This window comes from Sarcophilus harrisii, chromosome 2 (genome assembly GCF_902635505.1).
Source record: "Sarcophilus harrisii chromosome 2, mSarHar1.11, whole genome shotgun sequence".
In the NCBI taxonomy this organism is placed as follows: Eukaryota; Metazoa; Chordata; class Mammalia; order Dasyuromorphia; family Dasyuridae; genus Sarcophilus; species Sarcophilus harrisii.
In genome coordinates, this window is record NC_045427.1 from 352131465 (window position 1) to 352145841 (window position 14377).

General features: G+C 38.8%; 1 protein-coding gene across 5 annotated transcripts in view; it reads right to left on the reverse strand.

Moving 5' to 3' along the window:
• Positions 1–1320: 1320 nt before the first annotated feature.
• Positions 1321–14377, reverse strand: part of CEP170B (centrosomal protein 170B) — a 106788-nt gene continuing 93731 nt past the window's right edge. For all 5 annotated transcript variants that reach the window (XM_031953135.1, XM_031953131.1, XM_031953132.1 and 2 more), the window contains 4 exons: positions 12856–12944; positions 10595–10688; positions 6572–6623; positions 1321–5199 (listed from right to left, as the gene is read on the reverse strand). In XM_031953135.1, coding sequence (XP_031808995.1) covers positions 4955–5199; positions 6572–6623; positions 10595–10688; positions 12856–12944 — 480 coding nt within the window. In that variant the 3' untranslated portion in view covers positions 1321–4954. The remainder of the gene's footprint in view (positions 5200–6571; positions 6624–10594; positions 10689–12855; positions 12945–14377) is intronic.

Here is a 14377-nt window from a genome sequence, read left to right on the forward strand (position 1 = left end):
GTGTGATAGAGAATTTCATAAATTTAGAACTTTTATCTTATACTAAAATGCTGGGATAACACCTTAGATCAGGTCTGGTCATAATTCACAGTATACAAACTGATATGGATCCCCTCTTTCCCCACAATACTTGACCACCTGGAACTTTTTTTGCTTCTCTCTAATAGAAACTTTGATGTATTTAATATTGACTTCAATACTGATATGATTTTAAACCTTTTCGCAGGGTTCTACTTGGATGTTTCAGAATAACCCATTTGGCCCCTAAGAGAAATGCTGAGAATGGTCTTTGTTCTCCGTGTGCATATGGCAACTAGAGAATTGTAACCTTTAAAAAATCAGAAAAACTAAATATACAATAAAGACTGTATTGGCCAATCAGTGGACTCAGATCCAGTGAAAGTGCAAGACTTTCTCCTGCTGTCATGTTCCTAGGATCCTATTCAATAACTTTTATCTTTCCCTTTGCCAAGTGATTGTCACAATTCCAAGATCAAGTTCAGGCACAACCATTACTGGAAAGTTTGTTCTACAAACCCCAAATTTAGGGAAGATCCAAAGTTCAGTGTCATAAGAAAACCTGATCTAGATTGGGCTAGGCTATAACTTTTCACACTTTTGATTCTAGAATACTACTTCTGCTAAGTGTTGTCAGAGTCTCACTTCACACTATCCTAGTGTAATTATTATCCAATAATAACCAAAATTCAATGTTTACTCTCCCCAAGACTTCACAGAATACTTTGCAACTCAAGCATTTAAATATACCTAGGGATATATGATTTCATTTCATTTCACCTGTGGTTTTATTCCCATAGGAAGAGTTTCTCCTGGGGCATTTGGAAAATGAATGCTATTCAAGGACCCTCGGCTAGAATGGGTGAGACTTGAACCAATATTGTAACAACTTCCCTGCCATCCCTCTCTCTATGACTAAACACTGCCTCTCACAAATGTTATTTTATGTACATTTTGATTTTAGTTATCTGTGTACTTCTTTTATCTTGGCCTTATGAAGTTAAAGCAATTGAACCAGGCTTCTGGTTCAATTCACAGCTTTCCAGGAATCCTCCCACTAATATTCCCACCGAGTAGTCATATAAGCACTGCCTTAAGGTAATCACTACCTGAGAAAGCAGTTCTTCCCTTGGGTCATAACTCCCTATTAGACTAGCTATGAGGACAGAAGTCATTCAAATGCTGAGTCTCTTCCATCACTTGCAAATATCCATATTTATTGAACCGAGTTTCGCAAACTTGGAAGGACCCAGGCTGCTTCGAGATACAACCCTTTAACAAAGCAAGGAGGCAACACATAGATATGTGACAAAAGAATGATTTATTTGAACAATCTATGATAAAATTATATAAAATAACCCATTTTCTTAAAGACATCTACAGTATCACCTGGGAATCAAATGTACAGATACTGCCTCCAATCCAGACAAAATAAATTACCACTCAGTGGGAAAGGGAAAGGGGAAAAAACCAAACTGTAAGGAAAGGTGTGAGCTTGTGAATTCTTCCCCTCCAAAAAAAAAATTATACAACTATCATGGAGGAGGAGTGGGGTGGAAAACCGGAGAATCAGTCAGTGGCAGAGCAAGTCAATGAGTGAGGAGAGATGGACATTGATCATTTATAAGGTACACGGACACACTCATGCATATGGCTGGCCCAAGACAGAGGGTATAGCCATCTCTCATTATATATACACCCAATGGCTGGGTCAGCAATGAGGAAGCACCAGGCAGCAGAGAGCGTGACTCCTCCCTCCCACAGACATGCTTCAGTCTAGCCAGTCCTGCAGAGGACCACAGAGGAATATGAGTTTAGGCAAGCATACTCCAGGGATGCCACCAAGGATGAATTAGGAAGCAGAGAAAGGAACCAAGAGAAGCCATACACTTATCTGTCTACACTTTCTTCTGTTTTTAGCCTTTTTTTAAAAAAAAGCTTAAAAACAGAGCTCTTAAACAGCTGCATGTAAACATAGACACACTCCTGAGCTGGCCACAAGTCCAAGAGCCCTCCAATCAACCATCAGACTCACACCCTACCAGGCCACTTGGACCTTCTCAGAGTATTTGCACCATGAAGAGGACTTTGTCCTCAAGCACTCATCAATACAACCAACCTTCCTAGACTAGAAGAGCGAAGAAGACGGAGAAGGGGGCCATCTAACACCATCTGGCCAAGATTCTGTTGGCAAACTGACCTTCAGGATGCCTGGTGAATGTAGGAGGGGAATCCCTTACCCAGGAGTTCAGGGTCTTGGTCTCACCTGGGTCTGGATGGGGGCAAGAAAGCTAAGAAAGAATATGTGTCTGAGCTAGCTCTTTGGCTTATTGGGTTGGGAAACTGAAGGAGAGGAGGTATGTAACAGACTCAGTTAAGTTAGCATGTGCCCTGTTGGCAAAGAATCCAGAAATAGTCTGGAAAAATGATAGAAATATTCATGCTGTAAAAATGTCTCCAAACTCAAAGTTTTTGGGCTCAGATTTAAATGGCCCATTCCACATTTATAGAGATTTCCCAAGCACTCCCATATATGTAGTTCATCTTCCTAGGACTGCTGTGAGGGTGAATGGAGGGGAAGGAGTCATTCTTCCCATGCTACAGGTGCAGAATCCAATCCAAACCCAGAGACCTGAAGCAATCTGCCCGAAATCATAGAATAAGATGGTGGTACACAATCTACCCTCCCGTCCTCTCTACTGAAACTTCCATGCCATCGTTGTTTTGGCAGCAGTGACAGTATATAATTCCTGAAAATTCAGAAAGCAGCAGAGGATGGGGCAGGACAGGACTCTCATTGTGCCCCTCTGGGGGGATTGGAAGAAAGCTGTTTGAGGATGGAGAAGGGCAAGGGGAGAAGAGATGAAAACAATAATAATTTAAAAAAACTCCTCCACTTCATCCTCTCCTGACTGAGAGATGCCTCAGCCCCAGAGATGGAGAGTCCTGACTGACCTTGGCTGACCATAATGCTTCTTGGCCAATGTTGGTATTTCCCCAATGTCAGTCAGAGACTCTAGGGGCAAGCTTATAGGGAAAGGGTTGTCTGTGGCCAGCAAATAAGTGGAGCAGGCAGCTTTGTTTTCCCTAGGGTACAGGAGACTACAGGGATAAGCTACAGCTCTGGCCTCAAAAATCAGGGTCTGACACTCCCATTGAAGCTTCAACTTGGGAAAGTGGCTCACTTTGGCTTCCAGTGGAGACCTTTCTTCCCAGGTCAAACAAGATACTCAGTCTGCCTGCCAGCATTCTTACCAAGGGCAGAGGAACCAGGCAGAACCAGCACTGCAGAGACTGGAGAGGAGTGAACTCGGAGAAACCAGATGTGTGTGTCTACAAGTACACATTTGTACGTACACATGCACACGTCTGTGCTCACATGTGCAGGAAACTTGTGCATGCTGTATATCTTGTATGTAAGTGCATTGTGCCCTTGTGAGTACATATGCATGCCTGGGTGTGCACATGACTGTATTCTGTACAAGTAGCTATTTGTCACCTTGTTTGCTCATCTTAGAGTTGCCAGAAGCCTCTCTAAGGAGTGTGCAGAGCAAGGGGTACTAGGTCTCTTCTGAAAGCCTGGCCATGTGGCAGGGTGAATGGCCACCAGTCTCCTGATCTGTTAGTGCTGGAACTGACCGGTCTCCGGTCCCACAGGGGAGGCATCAATCCTGTTTGACCAGCATGGGCGCTGTAGAGGAGAATGATGTTTACAGCCCTTGCTTAGCCTGGTCTCCCTTACCAGACAGGATTGTTAGGGGGAGACTGGGTGGGGGGCAGTACCCGTTTTTAGCGGCCAAACAATGCAGGATCACATGTGTCCGTGTGTATACATCTCCCAGGAGGCTGAGCTCCATGACAACCCCCCACTTCCCAAATCTCTCCGTTCATTGAACAGCTCCCACACTTACTGACAGCATTCCACCTCCATCCTGGGCAATTCCTAATGGTCCCCCACATCAGTCTTTCCCACAGATCAAACTCCTTTAGCCCAAGGCCTGGACTCCTATCTCCTGTTTCCCTTCAGACTAAGTTTCTTGAGTGAAAGGAGTCTCCCTTTACTGTCTTTCCCTTGTCAGCATGAGCAAAGGGCATGGCACACCGAGTAGGAATTCACTGAATAGCTACTGACTGACCAATTGCGCTGGTATCCTTTAAGTTACTAAAGGCTAGATCCAGGAGGGCTCATTCCTGGGGTAATCTGTCAGAAGCCTGTGAGAAGAGCACCTGTTCCCTGAAAAAACACCTGCAGATGGCTCTCTGCCCCTAAGGGACACTGGTTTCCTAAGAGCAAACTTTCACCCTTCTTTGTACAAGCTAAAGAATGAATACCTATGGACAAGACAAGACTCAAATCGGGCTAAAAAGACAATTATTTGGCCAGAGAGTGACCTTAACTAATGCCAAGGTCAGTCCAAAGACAGGTCTAAGAGCCTTAAAGCCACCTAGGCTTATCTGGTATCTGCTTTGGGAAGAAGTTCAGAGCCTGGTGCTAATGCCAAGATATTGGGTACGTCTATCAAGAGATTGGGACACCCATCCCCAGCCACTGGATCTGATCCACAAGTTCATGACCCACTCCATGCAGACCCAACATCAGAGGGTGTCCACAGCAGGGACAGAACACACCATCAAGACCAAGACCTTAGAGCCATGGATGATGAGTGAAAGAGAGGGTGTAATTACTAGACTAGGGCAGGGCAGAAGAGCCCAGAAGGGGTGCACAGCTGGGCAATAGTTTTGGCACATGTGGGATATCTGACGTGGCTAGTTGTCTAACAACTGCCTTAGGCCCAGTAGGCTCAATTTCTCTGTACAAAGTGCCAGTGACTGACACGACAGCCCACAACCACACATACACACACACACACAACACTACCACACCACTGGAATCACAGGTGGCCAGTGGCCAGCAGCAATGACGCAGGACACAGCTTCATATCACAAACTTCTCTGCCTCAGGGAGGAAGGTGGCATCCTGGAGTCGGGCTGAGCTGCAGGTGGAGTTCTGGGGGTGGTTTTTCATGGATGGTGTCAGGGGGCTCACTCCTTCCTCAGTAGGAGGGGCAGGGCTAAGAGCAGTCCTGGCCTTATTGGTTAGCCTTAGTGTTGATGCTGACGACAGCCTGTTGCCAGTCATGATGTCCAAGTTCCCAGTGGGATCAATGATTGCATTGATAACTGAAAGGGGAACCAGAAAACAGGGGATATTAAATGCAGACAGAAATGGTGAACTCATAAATCACAAGAGAGTGGATCTTCTGCTCACCCCATCCTCACAGGTCATCTCCTCGAGCCTCCTGTTTCCAGCCCTAGCCCTCCTTACCCGAGAAGCCAAAATTCTGAATTCCATTAGCATGTAAGTAGGAACTACTTCATACTTGTCTCTGTGTTCCTAGTGCCTGGAATCATATTAATGCTTAGTAAATAGTGTTAATTGTTTAAATGCCAAGGTTAACAATCCAATATTTAATAGGATATCATATTGCTATCTAATCTAAACCTTCTAGGTTCTGCACATCAGACTTCTAGAACCCAGAGTATTCTGATCTTTGTCATCTTTGAATTCCTCTAGCCCTCTGTAAAACTCTCATTGAATGCTTACCATCTATTGGTTAATTAGTTACTTCCCAAATATGAGTCCCATCTTTTCACATCTTCTCAAAAGAATACAGATCTTAGTCTACTGCTACTATATCTTTCCCTTTCTGTCTTCCTCATAGCAGAGGTTAGACCAGATAGGTTAAAAATTGGACCTTAAAGGGATATTTCTATAATTAAACAGAAGAGTTTAAAAATTGCAAAATTTGAGACTTTCAAAGGATTTTAGCAGTGAACCAGCCCAACTTGCAACCAAAAGGAATCCTTGCTATAAGTGGTCATCTAGCCTCTGCTTGAAGACCTCTAATGATGGTGAGTCCATTACCTCTCAAAGGCAGCCCATTCCACTTTCGGACAGCTCTAATTTTCAGAAAGTGTTTCCTGATTTCAAGCCTCAGTTTGCCTCTTTGTAGCTTCTAGTCAATGCTACTGAGATGATCCAGAAAAAAATCTAGACCTCTTCCAAGTAACAGGAAGACGGGAAGACCACCATCTTGTCTCTCCTAAGTCTTCTCTTCTACACACTCTCATTTTCTTCTACTTATCCTCATACAGTATGGGTTCAAGGCTCTTCACATCCTCACTGTCTTCTTCTGAACCCTCTCACTGTCCTTTTTCAACTCCCAATACAGAACTAAATGCAATACTTTTTTGTATTGAATTTTTTGGACTAGGCAAAGCAGGGTCCAATAGGACTATCACCTCCCTATTTCTTAAATCAATGATTCTCTTAATAAGCCCTCTTTTTATATAAACTCTAGGAACAATACTGATATTGCTGATAGAAGCAATTTTCAGAGTATTAAAAAAAATTGTAACCACAGATCCTTTTTTCACTACACTAAATTCCATTCCACTGCAGGTGAGTTGTGAGTAGCTATGCAGTCCATATTAGCCTAGGTAGGATTCCCAACCCTCAATCTGCATGAGCAGAATATCTGAAGTCACTAACCTTCTAACTGTTTCTGGACTCTCCTTAATTCTTTCAGAATGGAGGTGATCTCCTAGGAAAGAGAAAGACAAGTCAGGAATATTAAAGTTGAAAAGCTCTCAAAGGTCAAGTACAATTCATCTATTTTATTTCTAAGATTTTTTAGTACAATTTTATTTCAGCTCTAAGTTCTGTACCTCTTCTTCCACCCATGGGGAAAGCAAGAAAAGCAAACCTCTTTACAATATGTGTAGTCATACCAAACAAATTCCCACATTAATCAAATACAATGTGTATACATACATATATGTAAAAAGAAAGAAAAAAGATTGTTTCAATTTGCTCTCTGAGTCCATCAGTTCTCTATTTGGAGGTAGATAGTGTGTGTATATATATATATATATATATATATATATATATATATATATATATATACACACACACTATTTTTTATATATATATATATATACACACACACTATTTTTTTTTTTAATGAGTAATTTCAGACTGTGGTTGGTCATTGTGTTGATCAGTATTACTAAGTATTTCAAATTTTATTATCTCAGCAATTATCATTATTACATAAATTGTTCTATTGGTTCTGCTAACTTTATTTTGAAAAAATTCATATGTATCTTCTCAGGTTTTTCTGAAACCATCCCCTTTTTCTTACATTTCTTATAATACAATAATATTCCATCACATTCTTATATCATAATTTGTTTGCTCATTCTCTAGTTGCTAGGCATCTTCTAAGTTTCTAATTCTTTGTCTCCAGAGAAAGATGCTACAAATAATTTTTGTATATGTGAATCCTTCTCTTGTCTTTGACCTCTTTAGAGGAACAGACATCTTGTTATTACTGGGTCAAAGTTTTCAGGGTATAGGTATATCCTTTTCAGGGTATAGGTAAAAAGTATACTCAGGGTATACTTTTTCAGGGTATAGTTTCAAATTGCTTTCCAAAATGACTGCAATAGTTCATAGCTCCAACAATAGTGCCTAGCTATTTTCCCATATTCTCTGTGACATCTCTCACTTTTCTTTTTTATCATCTTAGTGAAACTGATGGGCATGAGGTGGTAACTCCACCTTTCTCCAGTTTCTCATGAGTTGTTTTAATTTACCTTTTTTCTAATTAGTGATTTAGAGAATGTTTATATGACTATTAATAGCTTGGATTTCTTCCTCTATAAACTGTCTATTCATATCTCTTGGACAGTTATCAATTGGGGAATGATTCTTACTAATGTAAATTTAATTCAGTTTAACTCACCTTAGAAATGAGACCTTTATCTCATTTGCCAGGAAAGAAGACTCCTCCCCCCTGCCCCCAGTTTCCTGCTTCTCTTCTAATTTTAGCTACATTGGATTTGTTTATGTAAAAAGTTAATTTCATAATCAAAATTTTTCATTTTATCTCCTGTGAATGTTTATCTTTTGTTTGGATATGAACTCTTCCATGCTCCCCCCCTTTTACTTATGATAGTACTTTTACCACATCTTTGGTTTACAATATGAGATGCTAATCTGTGCCTTGTTTCCACCAGACTACTTTCTACTTTTACCTGATTTTTCAAACACTTTCTATAGCACTGGGATTGTTTGGGATTATTTGGTGGAATCATTTATAAATCCATCTGGTCCTGGGCTTTTTCCTTTGGTAGTTAATTTATGGCTTGTTCGATTTCTTTTTCTAAGTCAGGGTTATTTTAATATTTTATTTTCTATTCTATTAAACTGGGAAATTTTGGTATGTTAGCTCACTATTATTATCTTTCATAAAATAATACTAATTGTTTCTATAATTTGTTCTTTCACACCGTACATTCTTTAGAATTGTTATTCCATTTCCAATTAATTTTTAACATTTCAAAAGCCTTTCGTTGAATGTAATTTTTATTGCATTATGATCAGTAAAAGATACGTTTAATATTTCTGCATTTTTATGTCTATTTGTAAGATATTTATGTGCTCTAATACAAAATAAGTTTTTGTGAATTATGTCTATTTGTAAGATATTTATGTGCTCTAATACAAAATAAATTTTTTGTGAAGGTGCCATGTACAGGTGAGACACAGATATTTCTTCCTATATCCATTCAATAGTCTATTTTTGTCTTTGTTTTGTCAGATTACTACCCTTGTCTTACTACATCATAATCAAATTACTACCCTTGTCTTTTCACTTTAGCTGAAGCAAACTCATAGCTCTAGCCCCTCACAAATACACTCCCCTTCACATACACACGAGTCTCCTCCTTGTTATAAAAACTTTTTTCTCCACACAAAAAAATGTCATTTATAGGACAATAATTTTCCCCATTGTTTTTGTCCCTTTTTCGTCCCAATGCACCTCCCCTTCCATTACTGAGATCATTAAAACACAGCAGAATTACACCTAGGCCCTCTATTTAATTAGACTCCCCCCCCATGATCTTTAGTGATGAGAAAGGTCATGTATCATCTCCCCAAATAAGAATGTAAATTTTGTTTAGTCCCCTATTATGAGTCTCACTCATGTTTACCTTTTTATGCCTATTTTTATTCCTATATTTATATGTCAGATTTGCACTTCAGCTCTGGTCTTTTCATGAGGATGTCTTGGAAGTACTCTAATAGTTAAGGAACCATTTCCCTATGTAGGAGTATATTGTTTTATTTTATTTTATTCCTGATTGTAAACCCAGATCAGTTACCTTCTGGAAAAATCATACTCCAAGCCCTTTAGTCCCTTAGAGTGGTGCCTGCTAAATCTTATGTGATCCTGATTGTGGATACTTGGTATTTAAATTATTTCTTTCTGGATACTTGGAGTATTTTTTCCTTGATCTGGGAGCTCTGGATTTTGGTTATACAATTTCTGAGAATTTTCATTTTGGGGTTTCTTTCAGAAGGTGATAACACTTTCTTTCAGAAGGTGAATGATAGATCCTTTTGATTTCTATTTTGCCCTTAGGTTCCAAGATAGCAGCAGTTTTACAGTTTCTTGAACTATGACATTTAGATTCTTTATTGTATTGTTGTTGGCTTTTAAACAGTCCAATGATTTTTAAATTCTCTCTCTGATGTATTCTTCAGATCAACTGTTTTTCCTGAGATATTTCACATTCCTTTTTAAAGCTATTTCTTCCCCAGTTTTTGACTCTTCTTTTTATTTACTTCTTTCCATTGTTTTTCTGAATCATTATTTAGCTCCTTTAACTTTTGTTTTAGCTCTTCTACATTTTTCTTCAAGGTTTTTTCTTGTAGTTTTCAAGGCATTGTCTTCTGTATTTATATCCTAAGCTCTTTTATAATAGCTCTTTGTTGTCAAATAATAATAAAATGTCTGTCTGCCTAAGCCACCCCTGGCCAGAAAATGAATCACTGTGACTTATTGACTTTCTTGATTAAAATTCAATCTGGTGCATTTTCTAGATTTTGTTAAGAAAGGGCTAGATTCTATTGCTCCTTCTCACTCCACCATATTTTGATTATGTGTTGTTTCTACTATCACAGCTATTTTTTTAAATTTACATATATAACTTCTAAGTCATTAGTCCTCCTAATGCCAATGAGAATTCTGATTAAAGAAACATGTATTTGCTGATTTTTCTGATTTTCTTGTATCTATAGCTTCTAGATCTTGTCATATAATACTTTATCTGAATGGTGAAATCAGACCAGTATTTGTAAATTTTTTCCCTCACTGGTAGAAAAATATTGTATCCATAATTTTTTTTTACAAAAATAAGTTATTATTTAAATTATTAAATTACTTATTAAAATTAATTTTCAGTTTAAAAAAATCACAATCTAAACCAGCAATACTGGATTCTATTACTATAGAAAGATCTAAGTTCAAATCTAGTCTCAGGTACTCACTAGTTGAGTGATACTAACTCACTTAATCTCTGATTTTCTCAACTGTAAAATGGGATAAATGGGGACTTTGTTATGAGGATCAAATGAGACAGTTTTTATAAAGTGCCTAACACATAATAGATGCTTAATAAATGTTTGTCCCCTTTCCTTTCGCTATTGGAGGCCCCAGGTACTCACCTTATTGGATGTCTTCAGGATGGGCACTTCATTTTCTGAGTTGATCTTAGCCTCCATGTCTTCCCAAGTCCTCTCTGTGTTTTGGAAGAGAATCCTGTGGACACATTGCTGCTTAGCTCTAAGAAAAGGCAAAGGCTGGTCTAAAACCCACACTACAACCCTCCCCGCTTTGCTTTTTTGTGGTATGTTCCAATTGTGGAACACCAAGAAATGAGCTTGGGTCTGAGCTTTATCGGCATGTATGCCTAGGAGGGTAGTATAAGCGCCTACTGGCTTTGGAGACAGAAGGTCTGGCTTTAAGACGTGACTTCATTATATCCTAGCTGTGTCTCCTTGGGCAACACTTAACCTTCTTATACTGAAGGCAACAAAGCCCTCACGGACTGGGACACTCAACGAGATGTGTAAAATCTACAAGCTTAAATATTTTAGAGGCTACTTAAGTGCTGGATCTAGAAGCAGACCTGAAATGGTTGTGTAACCCCAGACAAGTCAGTCTATCTCTATCAAATCTGACCTCCCTTCTCTGTACAATGTGGGCCATATTTGCTTTCATTGCCTCATGAAGCTTTGAAATGATAAAAAGTAGCAGCTAAGTGTGACTTTGTGATTATATGATGTTTGTGGGTATGCATCTATGAGCACATGTGTAAGAGAACTTGTGAACTTGTGTATGAGTGGACATTCACATAGATATTGCAGTGTCATGTTAAAGACATGGGGTGGAAGACTAAGTCAGAGTCCCAAAGTTCCAAGATCCAGCCCTACAGGACCCCCAGACAATTCCCAACTCTTCTTAGCCCACCTTTTATTGCCTTAAGACCCTTAAGTTCTAAGTTCCCAGAAAGAATGTCAGAAGATATGAGTTTAAATCCTGGCTCTGCCTGTGATAATTTGGGATATCTCTCTCTCTTTCCTCCTCTGTAAAATGAAGGAGATAAATTAGATAATCACTAAGGTTGCTTCTACTTCCATGAGCTCCTTAGCTTCTCATTGCCCTAGCAGTGGCCAGAAGGATGTCGGCAGGTCTTATCTGAAGTGAAGACCCAGAGACTCCAGACCCTGACATTTTCTTCCCTCTCCTGAGAAGAGCAAGGGGTATGCTACTAAATGTTTAATAATCAGTTCTCTTTAACAACTGGCTCTCCAAGGAAAAAAAAGACCAAAGTATGCATGACAGACTTTTAAATTTAATCTATATTATTAACATTTCTTTCTTTCTTTCTCCACTTTGTTAAGTATAGCCAATCAATCAAGGTAAATCCTGACTGGAAGTGTCTATTTCCAAGAAGTAAATGCTCACACTGAAAATTTAACAATTTGTTCTTTTGAGTTCATTTACAATGGCTCTAGTATATTCTTGAGAAGGGCTCTTAGAGAAGTACTGGGTTTTAGAGTCGTGAGTTCTGAGTTTGAATCCCCAACTTTAATCCTGGGCAAATCACAACCTCCAAGTTTGAGCTTCCCCCTCCATAAAATGAAGGGATCAAACTAAATCAATCAGCAGTTCTTTAAGCATGATCTACAGATTCTTAGGAGTCCCCAAGATCCTTTTGGACGACCTATAAGGTCAGAATTACTTTTCATAGTCATTCTAATTTGTTATTTGCCTATTAAAATACTCCACCTTCCAATTATATATCTTTCATGAGCCAGATTTCCTTCATATGCTTTGACCAAAACAAAAGATCATTACAGATTGAATGCAGAAGCAGATAGGAGAATACAACTATCTTTTATTAAGCCAGACAGTAAAGAGATTTGCAAAAATATATAAAACAATGCCACTCTTCTAACTAATTTTATTTGTTTTAGAAAATAGTATCATCAATAAAATATATTATTTATATTAAAATATCATGGAATTATTTTTAAATTAATAAATATTTTAAATTTTATGTTTTAATTTCTAATACTGTAAATATTAATAAAATCTGCATAAACCAAAAGCTCCTTGGGGGCCTCAAAAACTTTTAAGAAAATAAAATGGTTTTAGAATCAAAAAGTTTGATCTCCAAGGGCCACCCATAATCCCAAAGCACAGAACTGAGAGTTTCCTATCATAAGGAAAGTAGACTGCACTTCCTGACACAAAGAAAAGCCCTCATTCTGCTGGATAAGAAACTCAACTATCTGGAACACTGCTCCCTACCCTGACCTCCAGATGCCCTTCTCCTTCTTTAGTCTGCCTACCCCCATCCAAAAGTGAAACAAAAGTGAGAACAGACCCTCCCCCAGGGGGTATACAGCATAAAACTCACTTCATTTTCTCTGCAAGGTTTTCTGTGTTCTCCCGGATGGTGTGTGATAACTGGGAAACAGGATTCAGCATCAGGTTATCAAAGATCACCTGCAAGAAAGTTAGCATGAACATGATCAATATGAAAAAGAAGTAGTGAACTTCTAGCCCAACTGTCTATATCAGCCTACAGAATAGACTGTGATTCCCCCTCCCCGCAGTGTAATTCAAGAGACATTTATTAAGTACTTACTATAGAGAGGGCTCTATGCCAGATGCTATCAAGGTGAAATTTGGTAAAGACTTGCCTTCACAGAGCTTACCAGGTAATAAGAAGGATGTGATGTACATTTGTCTTTGCCTTCTCCCACGTGGCCCAGCACCTAACACAATGCTTTGTATTCATAAGACACAATGTTTGCTACTGCTAACAATAACAAAAATAATAACTAGAATTTACATAGTGCCTTAAGTTACATATATTATCCCATTTGCTCCTTACAAAAATCTTATCAGGTGGATTCTATTATTTTATTATACCCACTTTATACATGAGAGAACTGAAACTAAGAAAGGTTAAATAATTTGCCCAAAGCCATAGAACTAGTAAATGACCAAAGCAAGATTCAAAGTCAGGTCTTCCTGTAGTATTGCATCCACAAAACCTTCCTGTCCTTGGCCCATTTCCCTCCCTCCTCAAACTAGAGGGGTGCTGCCATATTGAGATTCAGTCAACAAATGTATATTAATTATTGATTAACTATTAGGTAACTACTGTATATAATAAAGCCCATATTCCTAAAATTAAAAGAAGGTACATTTTGGTTTGGGAGATAAAAACTAAGTTCAAAAACCCTAATTTTCTAGTTCCTCAATTTACTTATTTCCTCCACCTTATCGCACATCAGCATGGTCATATCCTTGACCTTGCGACCTTGCCATCACCTACAACTGTTCCACTTCCATAAACTGAAAATCCTTCATTTCCTCCTAACCTGTGATGATTCTATCTTTTTTTAATCTAATCCCCTATGTTATTCTTTGACTTAACTGTGCCTTCCATTCTCTCTATCCCTCAGTCCTTTCCCAAGCCATTGCCTTTACTTTGGCTTCCTTATCCTACTCCATCCTGACCTCTTGGTGAACCAATTCAACCAATAGCTTATATTATTTTCTATTCTGATCTTGCCCTACCAAACCACACCCTTGAATTATACCTACCAACTGCTGCTTTTGCTTGTTGCCATACTACTGAACAAAAATGAGGAAGGGGGGAAATCATGCAACTATGTTGACGGGATCCACTAAATTTTATGTCAATCTCAATTGATTCCCTCATTGTAACAAAGTAATTTTTTTACACCTCCTTAATCAATTTAATGCCCCACTTACCACAGCAGTTTTTTTCTTTCTTTCTTTTTTTCCTCAATTACCCACATTTTTCCAATTACACATAAAGATAGTTTTCAGGATTCATTTTTGTGAGATTGAGTTCCTTACCTCCCCATCTTAAGACAGCAAGCAATGTCATATAGCTTATATAT